Genomic DNA, 18,390 nt, shown 5'->3' on the forward strand with positions numbered 1-18,390 from the left:
TTAGAATGACCAAAACCCATACCCGGTGTTTGTTTTAATTTTAGAATTTTCATTTTTCAAACCCATACCTCAAACCCCCAAGGTATGAGTTTTTGAAACTCAATGGGGGAGGTGGGTATGGCTCATACCCATACCTTTAGGTTCAAAATTAAAGAAAAACTATCATTTATAGATAAAAACCAAACATATGAAATCAAGTATCAAGTTCTAATCTCATACCACCCAGGTTTCATTCTTTATTCCATACCTATACCATTGTTTGAACCAAACGCCCCCTAAATGAGTTTCTTTATTATTGCTAATTTCATGGGCATGATACCCGATCCAATAAAAATGAAGAGAGTCAAGTCTGAACCTGAGTCGGGTGATTGACCATGGGTACCCGAGAAAACCTATAGTTTCTGGTGCTGAATTATGAGCACCCCTAATTATTAAATCAATAGATTTTATTTTTTATACTACGTATAACATTTATCCGAAAATCAAACACACAAAACCAAAAACACCAATATACAATTTTAAATTTTTCATATTTTAATGGTGACACCAAAGGAAAAACCAAGTCCTCCTCCACGTGTCAAACTCACACAAAACCCCATGCATGCAAATAAACACTTGCCACCCTATTTCAAACCCTCATTTTAACCCTCTTCCACGTACACCCCCCTCCCCTTACAATATATCCCTCTTACACTCCCTCCCATCTTACACACTACAATCTCACCAAATCACAAAAAACTAACAACAACAAAAAAAACAACACAACATACAATTCAACAACATGCAAACAAACATGTCATCTTATGAACAACAAAGGCAACACCAACAACACCACCACCCTATTAGCCCAACCACCCGTCAAACCGTAAAGTTCCTAACCGCCTCAACCATCGGCACCGTCCTCTTAGTCCTATCCGGACTAACCCTAACCGGTACCGTCTTAGCCCTAGTCCTAGCCACACCTGTCCTAATCCTCTTTAGTCCTATCCTTGTTCCTGCCCTAATAACAATCTTTTTAATTGCATCTGGCTTCGTGTTCTCGGGTGGGTGCGGTGTTGCGGCCCTATCGGCTTTGTCGTGGATATATCAGTATACGACCGGGAAGCACCCGCCCGGTGCTGATAAATTGGATAGTGCTAGGATGAGGATTGGTAACGCGGCTTGGGAGGTTAAGGAAAAGGCTAAGGAGAATTTGCAATATGTACAACATAAGGCTCAAGAGGCTACTACTACTAGTAGTACTATTGATCATAACACTTATCGAACTAGTCAAGCTCAAACTTCTTAGTATTTTGTAGGGTTTTATTTTTGCACCACCTTTTTTTTTTCGTGTTGTTTTTGTTTTGATTTAATTAGTGTTTTATTTTGGTTGTAGAAGAAGTACTTTTGTTTTTGGGTGGGAAGGCAAGTTAAAGCTGTATTTGCCATGTGGTGAGATAAGTGTATGAAAAGGAAATGCTAAGTGCATTTTATTTTTGAAGTATGTTCCAAGTATTTTAATTAATTTGTTAATTGTCAAAAAAAAAAAAAAAGTGTTTTTCATGCTAATTGTCGATGCATTATATACTAATAGCTCGAACTGTACTACAATAAAATATACTCTCTACGTCCCTATTTGATAGTCACTTTTACATTAGGAATGCAAAAAAGTAGAGAGAAAAAGTGATTAAAGTACTATATGGAAAAGCAAAATTTACATAAGAAAGTTATTTTGCAAATTGGAGAGAATTTTAGTAATAAAATTAATATTAATGGTACTTGACTAATAAAAATGGAATAAGTGACTGGGGAGTACAAGTAAAATAATAGTGATAGGCCTCAAAAAAGTAAAATAATAGTGACAAATAATTTTTATTTGAGTATAATAATACTGACAATTAAATAATTAATTATGTTGCATTAATTAAATACAAATATAAATATTATAGAAGTGTTGATTTGAGAAATACTCGTATGTTATTGTTAAAATTTATTCTACTATAACTACCAACAAATCCGTTGTAGTCTAGTTGGTCAGGATACTCGGCTCTCACCCGAGAGACCCGGGTTCAAGTCCCGGCAACGGAACTTTTTTTAAAATTCCATTTCAGTAAAAATGAGTAAACTTTAGCTCGGTGAAATGACTTTTAAAATTTGAATGATCATATGCTTGTGTGTAAGATGGGAGGAGTTGATAGTAGGGTTTTTTTTTTTTTTATTTTTTTTTTTTTTATTTTTATATATATATATATATATATATATATATATATATATATATATATATATATATATATATATATATATATATAAATTTTTAACAGTAAGGAGTAGGACCCTGATTGAATCTCAACCCTTACGATTTTTTTGGTCCGAAATTTATGGGTCAAACACCTTTAAGATTGAGGGGGGGGAGGGTAAGAGATCTCCACCCTCAAAGTGCCTTTAGTGAGGGTTGAACCCCAACCTTAAGGTCGGAAGGTACAATCCTTTCCACTAAACCAAACTCAGCTTGGTAGTTGAGAGGCAATAGTTGTGGAACATCATTTCACCAATTGGATTATTGATCAATTAAAGTATCACATGAAAAGTTGAATGTCATAGCCGGTGTAAGTTGTGTAACCACACAAGACATGAAGATTGATTACAACGCATATAAAATTTAAAATTACAATAATATATACTAATAATCAGCAATAATATGATATGGATGAACGCAACAACATAATGTTTAGATTTAGAATCCTTAATCAGCGTGTGCATCTCACATATCAGCATAATCATTCACGTATCAGCATTTGTATCACATACAAAATATACTAATACATATATTTCACACATACCGACACAAAGACATTCTTTATTGGATTATATTTTGGCAATAAGTTTCTAATAAAAATGCATAATGTTATTAAAGTAAATAATATTCAATCACTAATCTACTCTATCTTTTTCTTGTTTCTCTAATTTATCGACTCCTAAAAAAGACAAACACCGTAATATTTCGGACGAATACTTCAGTTGTCAAAAATACCAAGTTCCCAGTTCTCAACTCTTCGCACTCAATTCCGCGCCTAAAATTCTCTTCACTCCAGAAATAAATTTACGAACAAATTCTGCAATCCCCAAATTCCAACTATGGCTCTCCAATTTCTATAAACCCTAAAATCACAAAACATCAGGAACAATGGTAATTTGATTCATATATTAGTATTTTTGTCATCATTCTTTGTTCATGTTAATTTATCGACTGAATCATAATTTGGGCTTGAAATCAATTTTTTGCTGAAATTTAGTGTTTTTGTTGATTACCCTTTTATTGCAGTTTGCAATTTCCGCCATTAATGATACTGATTCGAAGAACCAGTGGGAACCATTAGCTCCTACCAAAGAAGCTCAGGTACCCTTTTCTGGGTTTTTAAAATTACTTTTTATGATATGAGTTTATTCAATTCTATAAATTTATGCCGCCCTTTTGTATTGATTTCTACGAGTATATGTTATGCTATATAAATTTTTGGGTTTTTTCATTTGATCATGTTTGAGATATTTGTGAGGGGCATTGCTTGTATTTTGTGTTTGATATTTGAATTCTGCTGATTTTTGTGATTGATACTATAATAGCTATCTGGTTGATTGGTAGATTGTCATATGTTGTCGGTGAAGATTTTCTTGTAAGGTTCAGGGGGACTCGTGTTTTCGCCTGTGGCAGTTTAGGTTGTTTGGGTCTGATGCATTTTGGAACTTTTCTGATGAAACCCTAATTTGGCTGACAATGTGACTTAAGATAAGCTGGTATGATATTATTGTAAAGGACGTTGTGCTGATATGATATCGTTGTAAAGGGCATTGGGCTGATTATTGAAGTTGTATGCTGTTAATTACTTTAGTTATGTGAGTTATCTCAATTATAAGAGGGGATTTCACTGATGATTAATTGGTACGCATAGGATTTTGGATGAAATGAGTTTTCAAAAGAAAAAAAATGAAATTGTGATCGGGGAGAGGATACCATTTTCCTGAACTTGTTAGTTTTTAATGTGAGGACCTAAGGATTTGGTGCTGATTTATAGTTGTAGTTCCTGCTGGCTTAGTTATATTTTGATTCTAAATCTCCTTATGTTAAGCTAGCTCCTTGTGTTCTTGAATTCTGACCATAGTAGACATCCTTTTTCCAATAAAATTCACTCTCATGATTCTGTTCGGTACAGGAGTTCCACCTTACGCAAACTTATCACGATGGACTCTTGAAGTTGCAAGCTAAAGACTATAAAAAGGCACGTGAATATCTGGAAGCTGTTGTCAAAGATCCTCTGGTGTCTACTACTCAGGTGATTCTTCACTCACATATTTTGATCTAAGTATAGCTTCCTTATAAGCTTGGATGAGGAATCATGAGATCATTTTTATCTTTAGGTGGAGAGTACTGCAAGTGATGGCCATCTCTTACAACTCAAGTAAGCTGTTGCAACCCCTTAATATACTGCACACAATATCTCTTTGCGTGAATGTGTTTATGCTTTGGACATTTTCCAATTCATTTTAGATCCATATCTTCCTAGAGTAATCAACTAATCATTGCCTTCTTATCTTTCCCTTCTTTTTTTTTTCCTTTTCCTCTAGGTGTGTACGGTTTTCTTCATGACTATAAACTGACTGTATGACCTAGCTACGTTTTAAATAAACTGTATCACATCCTCTTATATTCTATTGAACAGTTGTTGGTTACAATTAACTTTATTTCATATTATAAATTTGTATCGTTTATCTCATATACATCCATCTTCGCTAAAGGTTGTGACTTGTAAAGAGTGCTTGTGGTAATCATGCAAGACTTTACCATTCCCATGCAACTATGGTTCTAGACCTTGAAGCATCATATTTTTTTAACAGTTACCAGACACCAGCAGTAATTATAAAATTTGCAGTCACCTTTCCCCGAAGTTTTGTGCTGTATATATAAATAAGTTTAGTTCTTGCATAGGCTTTAAGTTTGGTATAAAATTATTGGAAATTAATTTCCCCATTTCTTCATTGATCTGGAGCTAACTAAAAAATTCAACTAGGTATGGACAAGATCCATATTCTGGACCCATAGATCAAAATAATGTAAAAACTGTTAATTGTATGTAACTCTCTTAATGTCTGACTGTCTGTCTGAACCTCTCTCATCCTCCTACCAATATACCTTCATTAGTGTCAATCCTTTTTCACTGTGGTTAACAGGTAATCTTTATTAAGCAAGAACTACAGTTTGTGACCTGATTTGTGGCTTATTCGTTTGTGTACTTCATTAACTTAGTTTTTCACACCATTTTCCTCCCCTGGTTTCCTGAAGAAGTTTTAAATAGATAAGTGCTAGGGTTTGTTCCTGGGTGCATCACCACATTCTAAGGTTTTTGAACCTACTATGGCCCCTGATACTATGTATTTGATTGAGACTGCGGGGACAATTATCCACATTGCTTGCAATAGTGGTTTTGCTACCATGTTGCCACCATGACCGCATTCAAGATGGAATTCCTTCATTGAGCCCCTTGGCCCATCTTCATTCATGGTGTCCTAGTGCATCAGAACTCAGAAGTTGTGTTGGGGGCATTTGAGACTGGCTTTTTTTTAATTATACAGTGAGCTATCACAATTCAGACCTTGGCCAGTAGACCATTGTTGGTTTGTTGGTTTGAATATCATGGCTACATTGAGATATTTGACGTATTGTCCACTGCATCTCCCCTATACATGATTACATGGTCATTTATAGTTTCATGGAAGCAATGATAGCAAGGGTTAACTTTTCTTCTTATTTTGATTTTCACTTTTTATCTTGCCCAGAAAGGGAAACTTAACCCCATAGTGGGGATTATAATCAATGTTTGTAATGCTTGGTGGGGCTGATTATTTATAAAGAGGAGGGAGAATGCAAATAAAGTAAAATCAAAAGATAATCGAAGGGAACCATCTCTTTGCAATATCATTCTTGATTCAGAAAATGCTGAATCAAAACAACCCCTAATTTCTTGCGGCATGTCTGACACTCTGACAGAGTTATAGGTAATATACTTAGAAATGCTAAATCTGTAATTGATTAAGGCTATCTGTCAATAGAGTGAAATGCTAACTACAGGGTAATTGTTACAAAATATGGCATTGGGAGCTAGAGAGGTCTCAATGTACCTAATTTTTAATCCTAAGCAGTATTAGACATGCTGCAAAAGATTGATATTCATAGAATTTAAGCTTGTGCTCATACATCAAAAATAATTTTTAGGTTCAGGCGTTCAGCCATATGAATTAAGTGGTCGTCAACTCGTCATCGTGTAATTCTGCTATTCTCAATCTGTTGATGAGAGATGCATAAGTCTGTATTTTGACAAAATAATGATGGATTTAGGATATGTTCTCCTAAACTTATTAATATAGTTGTTGCAAAAATGAGTTTTTTTTCAAAAATAAAAATAAGTCCTGTAAAAATAAGTCAAGATCAGAAAAAGTAAGTTAGTTCAGAACTGTGGCAGAACTGTGCCACTGTGGTGAAGAAAGGAGATAAGGAGACTTATTTCTACCCCCCTGCTGAAGTCTTTGAAGCTTATGCAAATGAGATCCCAAGGCACCATACTGCAGCTTAACCTCTTTGATGAGCTGCTTCCTGTTGTTCCCTGTACTCAGATTGATACACGCAGGATGTCTTTTGTCTATGTAGCTATTACAAACTTATCTTATCCTTTAGCTCTTTTATCTGTTTCTATGTTTCCTATCTTTCAAAGCAGGAAATGGTTGCTACACATGCGCCATTATGCTTTGCTTTTGCTCGAGCGTTTAAAATCGCTCTAATATAATATATTTCTATTTTGCGTAAAAAAAAGTTAGTTCAGAAAATTTACGTTTTTTTTAATGATTTTTTTAAAGCAAAAAAAAAACTGAGGAGAACAAGGCATTAAGTGATAAATGTAAGATAAGCATTTTATGATGATACAATCCTCCACTTTTATAAAATACCTTAAAATTTATTGTTTTTTGAGTAATAGATATCTGCAGCAATGTAGTGCTTTTATTTATTGATTAATGTCATCCGGCCAGTCATTTTGCAGTTCCATGAGATATATGCATATTGATTCATTTTTTAATCTTATTTTTTTTTATTCATTTTCTAATTAATTTTTTTCAAATCTCATTTCTGACAGGTTTTTGGCCCTGAAGAACCTTGCTACTGTTTTCTTGCAACAAGGTTCTGCACATTATGAAAGTGCATTGCACTGTTATCTGCAAGCAGTGGAAATTGATACTAAAGATTCTGTTGTCTGGAATCAGCTGGGTACGCTGGCTTGTTCCATGGGTTTATTGAGTATATCTCGTTGGGCATTTGAGCAAGGGCTTGTTTGCAGTCCTAACAATTGTAAGCACTACTCGGTCCCTTTTATAGCTGATGCTCTTTACTGATACATGCTATTAATTGAACTGGTTTGCTGCTTCTACAAGTACTTCTGCCTTTTCTATTTTTTCAAGAAAGAAGCGTTATTGTGTCTTTTTTATGGTGTATTCAGGGAATTGCATGGAGAAACTTTTAGAGGTGCTTATTGCTATTGGAGATGAAGTTGCAAGCCTTGCTGTTGCAGAATTAATTTTGCGCCATTGGCCATCGCATGCTCGAGCTTCACACGTCAAGATAACTATCGAAGAGTCAGAACCAATACCTTTTGCTCCAAGAGGCATTGATAAGCTGGAACCAGAGCATGCCAGACTTAAATTTGTTGACAAGAGAAAAGCATCCAACAGTGATCTGGACATGGACAATGTGCCGAAGAGGTTGAACCAGATGATTGAATTACAGTTAAAAGAACTCTCGTGGACAGCTCTTGCGGATATTGTCTTGGGACTCTTGAATTCACTTGATGGATCAAATTCTGAGACAGCAGTTGAAAATTCTAATTTGTCTGGAAATATGAGAATAGCAATCTGCTTACCTTCAAAGCAGGAAGATGCTGAAATGCCTTTTGCGTCTTCTTCTCAAAACATCTCAAATGGTGAGTGTGATACAAGAGAGGAAAATATTACTGATAAAAAAGAATTGCATTATTCTGAAGAACAAATATTTGAAAGACGAAGCACTCGTTTGGTAAGCCTTAGGAGTCAGAAAACAGGAAAGGAAGATGCAGAATTCTCTGGGAATAAAGACATGGAGAAAGTTGTAATTCATTCTTTACAACCTTTCATCATAAGTGGACAGCAGATTAAGGATTTGGATTACTCTTCAATTCATTCTCTGGACAATGAATGGCAAGATGTACAAAATTTTGTGATTGAAACTTCAAAAAATTATGGGGCTCATCACTTGGGACATTTGCTTTTGGAAGAGGTTGCAAAAAGAGAACCTTTAAATCGTGATGCATTTATGAAATTTTTAGAGATGGAAAAATTGACGAGGCTTTGGGGATGTGATAGAACGCCTGAATGCAGTATCTTTCTCGCTGAGTTATATCATGATCTGGGATCATGTTCACCCACATCATCTAAAATGTCTGAGTTTATGCACGAGGCATCCTTCCATCTATCAAAAATTGTAGAATCAGTTGCTCTGGAATGGCCTGTGGATTTAGGTGTTAATTGGGGTAAAGTTTGCTCTAAGGATGGTGAGACTACAGAAGACTGTGTTCAAGGTTCCTTTGACTGTCCTCAACGGCCAAAATCATCAGTGCATGCACGCATTTTGACTGAGAAAAGTTCTTTTTGGGTACGATTTTATTGGTTAAGCGGTCTTGTGTCGATCTGGGAAGGTAATAGATTGAGGGCTCATGAAGAGTTTTCAACTTCTTTATCCCTTTTGGAAAACAACAGAAACTTGAATGATATACCTGGTTCTGTTCAATTGCCTCACTGCAAGGTTAATAAAGAGTTGACTACTGATAAAATACTACATGAAATCAATCTGTTAGAAGTTCAGTTTCTGCTGAAGAATGATGTTGCTGAAATGCTTGAGAAAGAATTGTATATGGAATGCATAGCCTTGCTTGCTCCACTTTTGCTGTCCACAAAAGGTGTTGATGTGGATGTTGCACCTGCAACTGATAGATATGAGGGAGTTACAACTAGTGAACTATCAGCATTAGATGTTTTGATCAAAGCCTGTGAAAAGGTCAATCCTCTGAATGTGGAGGTATACCTTAATTGTCAGAAACGCAAACTCCAATTACTCATGGTTGCAGCTGGGATGGAAGACTTTGTAGCCTCATGTGATCTATCTTGTGAGAAGACGGCTCGAAAAGTAATGTCTTATGGAACAGAATCAAAAGATACTTTATCAAACAACTATTTTGATTCAATTGCAGAGCAAGTCAAGGCAATTTCAGAATGTGCATCTCAGGTGAAGAGTTTTATTGATCAACACAGAGATCTGGTAATGACTTTATCCTTATTAAATGCTGACATTTCTTTGCCTTACTTTTCCTTCGTGTTCAGTCACACCAAGCAAAAAAAAAAAAAGAAAGTTGGAATAATTTTGTTGGGAGCAAAAGATTAGAGGGTCTCTATTGATTTACATCCTTATCTATGCATAATTTATTGGAGAGGACATCATTATTAAAGAATTTGTAACAAATACCTCTGTGGAAAGATATAAGCATAAAGAGAGTATTATGTCATTCTAAAACAATTCTAAAACACAGATATCTTGAAGGAACCTGAGTATATAGTGCGAAGATGTCCCAAATCTCTATAAAACATCATGTCCTAACACAACTACACAAGCATTAGAATTTTTTAACAAGTGATTTTTTCGGAAATTATATATATGTTGCTATGGCGCTGCCGCGCTGGAGGCAAGTTTACACCATCCCAGAATCATAATTCTTAAAATTTTCTGTTCAAGAAAAGGTCTTTCTAAATGCTTTTCACATTAGAGATATTGTAAGAAGCCATCTATAATACATAACATGTTTCTACTTCATAGTAGTATTTTGCAGCTAAGTGCATTTGGTGGGAGTTGATATCGGTGTCAGACTTCCAGATAATTTATATAGTTTGCAAAGTCAGTTTTTGTGCTGCTGTTGACCGAGTATTGTATACTTGCTCTTCCTGTCAACCTCCCCCCTTCCCCTCTTCCTTGCTTGTCGTTAAGGTGTTGGAAGCTACTGAGCTCGGTTGTTCTAGTTAGAAAGAGAGAAATGGATGTTTCCGGAATGGTGGGGACGGAGGCCCTCCCTACTTCAATGGAAAGGGGCACACACACACACACACTCGACACACCCAAACCAAAAAAGGAAGAATAATGTAATCCTTTTAGGTTTTGGGACGAGTTTTAAGAAATCCTCATATGCATACACACCATCAACTTGTGTATTGGCAAGTGGGAAGAGATTTAGGTTACTGTGACTTATAAAATGGATGAAGAAGGATATTATGGAAAGCTAATCTGATATTGATGGTTTGTAGTTTGGTGTGGTTCTAGCAAGTTACCTTCTGGGCTATACAGTATACTTTTTAATAGAACAATGTGATGCTGAAATTTTTAATCAATCAACTACGTAAACGCTGTTCTGAACTTTTTATTAATTAATCACCTGGAGTTTTATTTAGAATAAGTACCATTCAAAGATATTTGTTTGCTTTCTTGTTGTGAAAGGGTATGTGGTTCATTGGGCGTTGAATTTGTTGTGCATGTTGGCTAAAAAACAAAAATAATAAACTTTCTCATTTCTCCCTGGCATGTCTAATGGTAGCAGGCACATTATTACTAAATTAGTTGTGTATAAAGGAGTTATACTCGTAGACCAAATTAATTATGGCTTGCATTGGTTCACAAGACAACTTTTTTCTAATAAACCTTAAGATACCTCAAATTCCAATGACAAATTTGATAGTATTGTGTTTCTGTGTCAAAATATATCAACTCAAGGTTAATTGATGATCCCTTTATCTACATATCATGTCATAGTAGAAATTGGATTCTGATACCATTATGTGGTTATGTATGCATGTTTACCTTTCGCAAGCTTTAACTATTCAATGTCCAACCATTTTTGTATGTGTGCATGCTTCTACTAGCTTTGAAGGTTACTTTTACAGCTACTCATATCTGAATTTATTGTTACAGAGGGATATCAATATCCCAAGAAGCAGTATTGCTGATATCCAGGCTTTGTTGTTGGCACTGATGTGCAACATTGCAAGAATGAGCTTTTGCAAGAAACCTTCTGGCGTCTCGAGTCCAGATCATGGAGAATTGAAGCGAAAATGTTTCTTTGTCAATGCAGCAATTGCATTCTGCAAGCTTCAACACCTGGATCTGACAATCCCCATTAAAACTCAAGTGAGTAATCTGTGTCAAGTCTTCTCCAGATCATTTTTCTAAGGTTCATGCAATTTTGCAAATTCTTCAATGTTCTTTACCCATCTTGTATCAGGTTGATTTAATTTTAACAATCCATGATGTGCTTGCCGAGTATGGGTTGTGTTGTGTTGGTGAAGATGGCGAAGGGGTGGATGGAACATTTCTTAAACTTGCTATTAAACATTTGTTGGCTATAAAACTTAAGTCTAGTCACCATTCTTTGAGCAAAGAATCCAATGGATCTCATGATGATGCAAGGATGTCTGCGGATGGGCCAAGTGCAGGAATTAGTCCACCTAAGGAAGTCTTTACAGGACCTAATGAATTAATAGTTCCTGATACTTATTCCTCTGCTGAAAGCGAACAGGGAAATGGCATAGAGGATGTTCCAATCAACAAATTGAGCAATGGGGAAGAACAAAGCAAGCCGGATTCTCCTTCTGGGTCTGAACTTTCTGAAGATGAAAAAGAAGAACTTGAATCAGCAATTGATAATGCCTTGAATCAGTGCTTTTTCTGTCTTTATGGTCTAAATCTCCGTTCTGAATCAGGCTTTGAGGATGATTTGGCGGTGCATAGAAACACTAGTCAGGCAGACTATCAGTCCAAAGAGCAGTGTGCTGATGTGTTCAAATATATACTGCCATATGCGAAGGCTTCAACTGTTAGTTTCTTTCTTAATCCCTCTGTATGTTTTAAAATAATAGCCCATATGCGTACTTATTATGTCTACTCTTTAACTCTTTTTTCTATGTTTGTTGTTGCAACTTGCAATATCATTCATTTCAGAAAACAGGGCTGCTCAAGCTCCGAAGAGTGCTGAGAGCCATACGCAAACATTTTCCTCAGCCACCAGATGATGTTCTTGCTGGAAATCCTATTGATAAATATTTAGATGATCCAAATCTCTGTGAAGATAAACTCTCAGAGGTGTCAGGATCTGATGAATTTCTTGAATCAATAGTCAAAGCTATATTTCTTGATACAGGAATCCTCAACCAGAAAAAGATTTCAGTTGGAAGGTAAATTAATTGCATTGCTACTTGAATTTATTCTCTTGCTTTCTTCTTCAATAAATCGTTACTATTGATGTTATGACTACAGCTGCGAGCCTTATATGGAGGTTTATAGCGACCTGTACTATCTTTTGGCTCAGTCTGAGGAAGCAAGTGCTACTGATAAATGGCCTGGCTTTGTTCTCACCAAGGAAGGGGAGGACTATGTTCAGCAGAACGCTAATGTTTCCAAATATGATTTATTGTTTAATCCTTTGCGCTTTGAGAGTTGGCAGCGTCTTGCCAATGTTTATGATGAGGTAAGACAGATCTATTTTATTGTCAAAACCACCGAAGCCTTCTTTAACAAGTTTTTTTTAACCCCTGTTAATTCTATGAGCAAATGTTAAATTAGAATAATGAGAGGGTATTTTCTGCTATATATTGAAGGTAAGTCTCTCTTTGGTGAAACAGGAGGTAGATTTATTGCTAAATGATGGGAGCAAGAATATAAATGCAACTGGATGGAGAAAAAATGCTTCATTGCCTCAAAGAGTGGAGACAAGTAGGAGGAGGAGCCGACGGTGCCTATTAATGAGTTTGGCTTTGGCTAAGACTTCAGAACAACAGGTAATATGCCTTCTTCGCCATGGCTTTGACCTTGTGGATAAACTTCTCAAGCTGACAACCATCTTACTTCCTTGTATTGACCAAGATGTATTGAGTTCTTGCCTCAAAACAAAAGTGTAAAGGTTGGGACGTTGAAGTGTAAGAGTTTATCAGCTACTAGTATTGTAGTAGTACCCATATTTTTCCATTTGAGTATCAACTAATTATCTCTCAATCCAATTGGAGGGTGTTGGGGGGGGGGGGGGGGGGGGTGGAGAGGGTTGGGGGAAGTTTCTTCTTTTGTTTTATTTTTCAATTTTTTCTAAAGGTACTGGCACCCTACAAGGTCTGACTTTCTTATATTTTGCTATTCTTCCGATGTAAACTACAGAGTGAGATACACGAGATGTTGGCACTGGTGTATTATGATGGTCTTCAGAATGTAGTACCATTTTATGATCAAAGATCTGTTGCGCCAAGTAAAGATGCAACTTGGATGATGTTTTGTAAAAATGCAAAGAAACATTTTGAGAAGGCTTTTGCGCACAGGTACCTTCTGGTCTTTTTGTTCCTCATCATGTATACCCTGTTTTATTAATATTGGAATTGGTTCCAAGTTTTATGGGTTTTAATTTGTGGTCTTAGGCAGGATTGGTCACATGCATTTTATTTGGGGAAAATTTGTCAAAAGCTGGAATGTTCCCCAGAGCTATCACTCTCATATTATGACAAGGCTATTGTTATAAACCCATCAGCAGTTGATGCGATTTATAGGATGCATGCTTCTCGCTTGAAATTACTTCACACATGTCAGAGGACAAATGTTGAAAATCTTAAGGTGGTATCTCATTTATCTTATATAGAACTGTTATTTATTTTTTCAACCAATTCTATGTTTGGGCATGGAAAGGAATGTTTTTACCAGAAGGATATATTCAGAAGCTATTTTCTTAATCTGCTAGAGTGCTAGCAGTGCGACTATCTTGCTCTTTCCATCCTAAAATAATCATCAGTCTTTAAAAAGTTTACCTGATAAACTAGAACTTTCTGTATATAGTGATTATTTGATTTTGTAAGGCTTGACTTTATCATGCCATGTTTCCTCAAAGTCTTTGCACTTGCATGGCATCTTTGAGGAATACTGTTAAGCTCGATTTGCTGGCTCGGGTGTCTTTTCAGCCTTCACTGGACAGTTTCTGGAATTTTCTTTTGAAGTCTCTGCAAATTGACTTTGCTCTATTTGATCTAGGTTTTTGCAGATTATTCCTTCAATCAGACCACCAAAGAGAAAGTAATGAATATTCTTGATAAAGTAGAAATTGATAGGAAGGAGGATATCCTATCTGGTCATGATGGCCCTAACCTTGAGAAAGTTCATCAATTGGATGAACCCTGGCGCATGCTGTACAATGATTGCCTTTCTGCTCTTGAGATATGTGTGGAAGGGGATCTTAAGCATTATCACAAAGCTAGATACATGCTTGCTCAAGGATTTTACAAAAGAGGTGGAATTGGGGATCTTCAGAAGGCAAAGGATGAGATGTCTTTCTGCTTCAAGTCATCACGCTCTTCCTTTACAATTAACATGTGGGAGATTGATAGTTCTGCAAAAAAAGGAAGGTTTAAACTCCATCCATTCTGTATTAAATTACCTTTCCTCCTTAATCTTGATGATGCCTTTCATTTCCGTGGGGCAAAAATATTAGCATATGTGGCCCAATTTACTATTTTAGGACTTCATGAAAAGTTTGTGGATATTCTATAGATTGTAAAAGCATTTAAAGGGGCTTTACCTGTCTTGTCTTTGGTATCAGACGAAAAGCACCTGCTGTTGCTGGGAGCAAAAAGGTCCTTGAAGTTAACTTGCCAGAAAGTTCTAGGAAATTTATAACTTGCATAAGGAAGTACTTGCTATTCTATTTGAAACTCCTGGAGGAGACTGGAGACCTTTGCACCCTTGATCGAGCATATGTTACTATCCGAGCTGATAAGCGGGTACGTAGATTAATTCTTTTAGTATTCTCATGTTGTACTGTTGCCTATGATCTCTTCCTTCTCACTAGTATTAATTTATAATTTTATAATGAATACTAGGCTAAACTAGAAACAAAAGAAGTTATTGGGTTAGAATCATAGAAGACCAACAATGTTTCAAATGTGTAGTACATATGCTTAAGAGATATTCTCAATTGAGTGGGGCCAGATGGGTGATTGTTTTAATTACTTTCTTCTGTGAAGAGAAGCTACTACATATTGAAATTCCCCCCCCCCCCCCTTGCAAATCACTCGTATAAGAGCAGAAAAGGCTGACCTCCATAAAATTAATAGACCTCACTCCTATATTTTAACAAAATCTCACATGGGGTGTGAAAATGCTCCAAAATTGTAGCTGGACTATTCATCTAATACAGCACAACCACATTCTAGAGCTGATTTCATGAAAGTTAGCCAATTTCCCATCCTTTATACTTGAAAGGGTTTATTTCTGAAGTGTGAGTCCAACTTTCATCCCATCCATTCCTCTAGGGACTGACAACTGTAAGTGCTGAAATTAACTCAGAGATCTGAAAAGTTATAGAATTTTGAAACTTAATAGAGTCAGCCATTAACTAGCGTCCAACAAACACGGTGAAGACAAGCAACTTTGAATCCATCTCCTCCACCTAGGCTTTGGCGTCATTTTATCCTTGGCTGCCATTTTACGAATATTTATGCTTCCTACCCAAGTTGAAGGAATTTTGCATATCCAGTTTCTTTCTTTCTTCTCATTTAATTTTCCTTCTTTGTCTTGTTTTAATTTTTGGCTTATGAAATCTAGGGTCTTTGTTCTTTCTGTAGAAGTCATATAGCTCGTGTATTTAGTTGGTTTTCTCTTGCCCCTTTTCCTCCTTAGTCCTGGAAAAAGGAAAAGGAAAGGCCGGGTTTGAAGTTTGTCTTACAAATTAGAGATCTTTTCTGTTTTCTTCTTTTCTCTGTTGTTTATGTTATGGAGATTTTGATGCCAATATTCACTATAAGATTAATGCTGTGCCTACAATACATTGCTGATTTGAAATATTTACTCGTATGAATTTGGATCCAGTTCTCCTTATGCTTGGAAGATCTGGTTCCTGTGGCTCTTGGGAGGTACTTAAAGACTCTTATCTCATCCATGTCGTCAACTGATGCTGCTGCCTCTACTCCTGCAAAAAGCTCTCCCGAGCAGATACTTGAGAAGATGTTTACTTTGTTCATGGAGCAGGCAAGCCTTTGGCCTGATATTTGCAGTTCGACAGAAATTAAGTGCCCAGAACTGTCAGAAAGAACATTATATGGGTAATTTATGTTCAACCACTTATTTCTTTTATTGGTCTTCAGCAAGTTTATTTTGATATCTACATGCTACTATTGCTTGTTTCTTTCCCTTTTCAATGCTATATTTTCAGAATTCTAAATTTTTCATGGAGACTATCACAAAAATATGCTTGACTGTAATGTTATCTCCTATGTAATCAATTATCATGAACTCACTTTCAAACTAAGTCCCCTTATTGTACTCGATATTAGCAGTCAAATTTGAAATTGAACTGAAATGGGCAGATGCATTATTTTCTTTATCTGCTCTTAATGCAGTTATCTCCACCAATATCTATATTCATTGGAGAAAGATGTCAAGCTTGAAGTCCTTGAAGGCTTAAATGAGAAGATACGGAAACGTTGCAGAAATCCAAAACTGTCAAACGATAGCAGCTGCTCTGGGGTTTTCAAACATGCTTCTGTTGCCTGGTGCAGATCTCTTATAATCAATCTTGTTAAGATCACACCATTACATTCTAGTGCCTGTGGTGAAGCAACTGCTTCAGACAATGAGCAGCTTTTGTGTCTAGATTTGCAAGCCAAAGATTTCTGGTATCCTTCGTTTGGAAATTCAGCTCACGTTGCGATTCTTGAAACAAAATGGAATACATTATTGTCAAAATTTGAGCATGTTGTAGTCAAGAAAGCTTCAGAGGAAAATCTGGAAACGGCAAATTCTCTGCTGAGATCTACTTACAGCTTTTATCGTGATAGTTCATCGATCGTTCTCCTATCTGGTTTGAATCTCTTCTGGGTTCCAGCTCGACTGATCACAACTGGGCAGTTTAACCACAGTGCAGATGGGGTTGAAATTGTCGATGTGAGTGTACCACGGAAACTTTTATTGTGGGCATACACACTATTGCACGGGCGATGCCCAAGTATCTCTGCTGTTGTCAAGTACTGCGAAGAAAATGTTAAGGTACACGAACTATATTTTGCCGTATTCTGCAATCATGTATTTACTTTTAATTATGCATTCATAATTCATATAAGCAAACTTATTGTGTCAAGTATTTTAGCATGCACTTTTGTGACCTTTTATTTTAAGTTTTTGGTAAGTTTTCCTCTGGATGAAATTGGATATAGAGTAGAATTTAAGAGAAAGCTATATGTCCTTGAGTTGTATACAACCTTAGTTAGCTCACACAAGAACAAAGCTCAGGCTCCTCGTGTTTACAGCCCAAAGCTCAAATAAATACGTGCTCATCATTAATCCTAATTAATTCAACAACTTTCTATGCAAGCTTCTTTCAGATGGGAGCTCTATTGCTCAAATACTTATTGTATATAAACAAATTAAAAAAAAAAACTGATATAATTTGAGTAATTTAAAGAACTATGCTTAGTATGCTGTAATTCCTGAGCCACAAATATCTCTTTCATTATGTTCTGCACCTCAAATTTCATTTTACCTAATGCTATCCTTTCATCCCAGACTAAAAGCAAAAAAGCAAGCAATGCCTTATCCTCGGCTTCCACCACCAGCCTGCCAACTGTTCCAACTCCTCAGTCAGGTATGTAAATATTTTATGAACCTTATTGTTAGAAGAAAAATAGGTCTCTACAAAACATACTGTATTATCTATGTGTAAAAGGCCATCTTTCTTTATGGTTCCCTTCCCGCTTCTAAATTCTTTTCTTTCTCCAATTGTTTCTTCATTGTATTGCTACTTTAGTTGTTGGTGGCTGTAAAGACGGTGTGGCAAGTCATGTTGGAAGCAGTGAAGCTGCAGGAATTGCTCCATTAGCTGATACGCAATCTTCCATTTTGCCTGAAGCGAGTAAAAATCCGGGAACAAACACTTCCCCTAACACAAATGACAGCCAAAAGATTCTATCCGCAGCTCAACAACTACACCATTGTAATAATACTACTGTCTCAGAAAGGAGAACTTTTGATCTTAATAGTGACGCAGAACCTGAAAGAAATTGAAATTTTTGACATGATGAACTGGCCTTTTTGTGCATTATTTATATATATTGGGTGAAATAAGGCAATTTTCACGTTCACATTGTATATGATCTAGTCCCTCCATTTTGAGTATCTACTTCGCGTCTATCTAGGAACACAATTTATCTGGAATTTGGCAAATCAAATCTCAAAATGACAAAATTACACGTCGGCTCAGTTGTATACTTGTATGTGGA

At 36.2% G+C, this 18,390-nt stretch overlaps 2 protein-coding genes and 1 non-coding gene across 3 annotated transcripts; all 3 read left to right on the top strand.

The window, feature by feature from the left end:
* Window positions 1–793: 793 nt before the first annotated feature.
* LOC145591748 (oleosin L-like) lies at window positions 794–1,288 on the top strand. Its single transcript, XM_081648252.1, has one exon. The coding sequence runs from the start codon at window positions 794–796 to the stop codon at window positions 1,286–1,288; it is 495 nt and encodes a 164-aa protein (XP_081504378.1).
* A 706-nt stretch (window positions 1,289–1,994) lies between these two features.
* On the top strand, window positions 1,995–2,067 carry TRNAE-CUC (transfer RNA glutamic acid (anticodon CUC)). The gene has a single exon. It is a non-coding gene; the product is annotated as a tRNA-Glu (tRNA).
* Window positions 2,068–2,989: 922 nt separating this feature from the next.
* On the top strand, window positions 2,990–18,259 carry LOC145591422 (calcineurin-binding protein 1-like). The gene is made up of 19 exons (XM_081647866.1): window positions 2,990–3,166; window positions 3,302–3,376; window positions 4,188–4,307; window positions 4,393–4,433; window positions 7,158–7,369; window positions 7,518–9,367; window positions 11,063–11,278; window positions 11,373–11,963; window positions 12,089–12,321; window positions 12,404–12,614; window positions 12,769–12,924; window positions 13,295–13,452; window positions 13,549–13,741; window positions 14,153–14,523; window positions 14,718–14,898; window positions 15,986–16,218; window positions 16,516–17,161; window positions 17,678–17,756; window positions 17,919–18,259. Exons 1-19 carry the CDS (start codon window positions 3,164–3,166, stop codon window positions 18,173–18,175), a joined length of 5,826 nt encoding a protein of 1,941 aa, XP_081503992.1. The 5' UTR covers window positions 2,990–3,163; the 3' UTR covers window positions 18,176–18,259.
* Window positions 18,260–18,390: the final 131 nt, after the last annotated feature.

Source organism: Chenopodium album, chromosome 18 (genome assembly GCF_948465745.1).
Source record: "Chenopodium album chromosome 18, dcCheAlbu1.1, whole genome shotgun sequence".
NCBI classification, from domain to species: domain Eukaryota; kingdom Viridiplantae; phylum Streptophyta; class Magnoliopsida; order Caryophyllales; family Amaranthaceae; genus Chenopodium; species Chenopodium album.

Coding starts and splice junctions, on each gene's coding strand:
- LOC145591422 (XM_081647866.1), top strand. Junction 12,615..12,768: donor TTGCCAATGTTTATGATGAG/GTAAGACAGATC, acceptor TTGGTGAAACAG/GAGGTAGATTTATTGCTAAA. Junction 17,162..17,677: donor ACTGCGAAGAAAATGTTAAG/GTACACGAACTA, acceptor CTTTCATCCCAG/ACTAAAAGCAAAAAAGCAAG.
- LOC145591748 (XM_081648252.1), top strand. CDS start 794: ATGTCATCTTATGAACAACAAAGGCAACACCAACAACACCACCACCCT.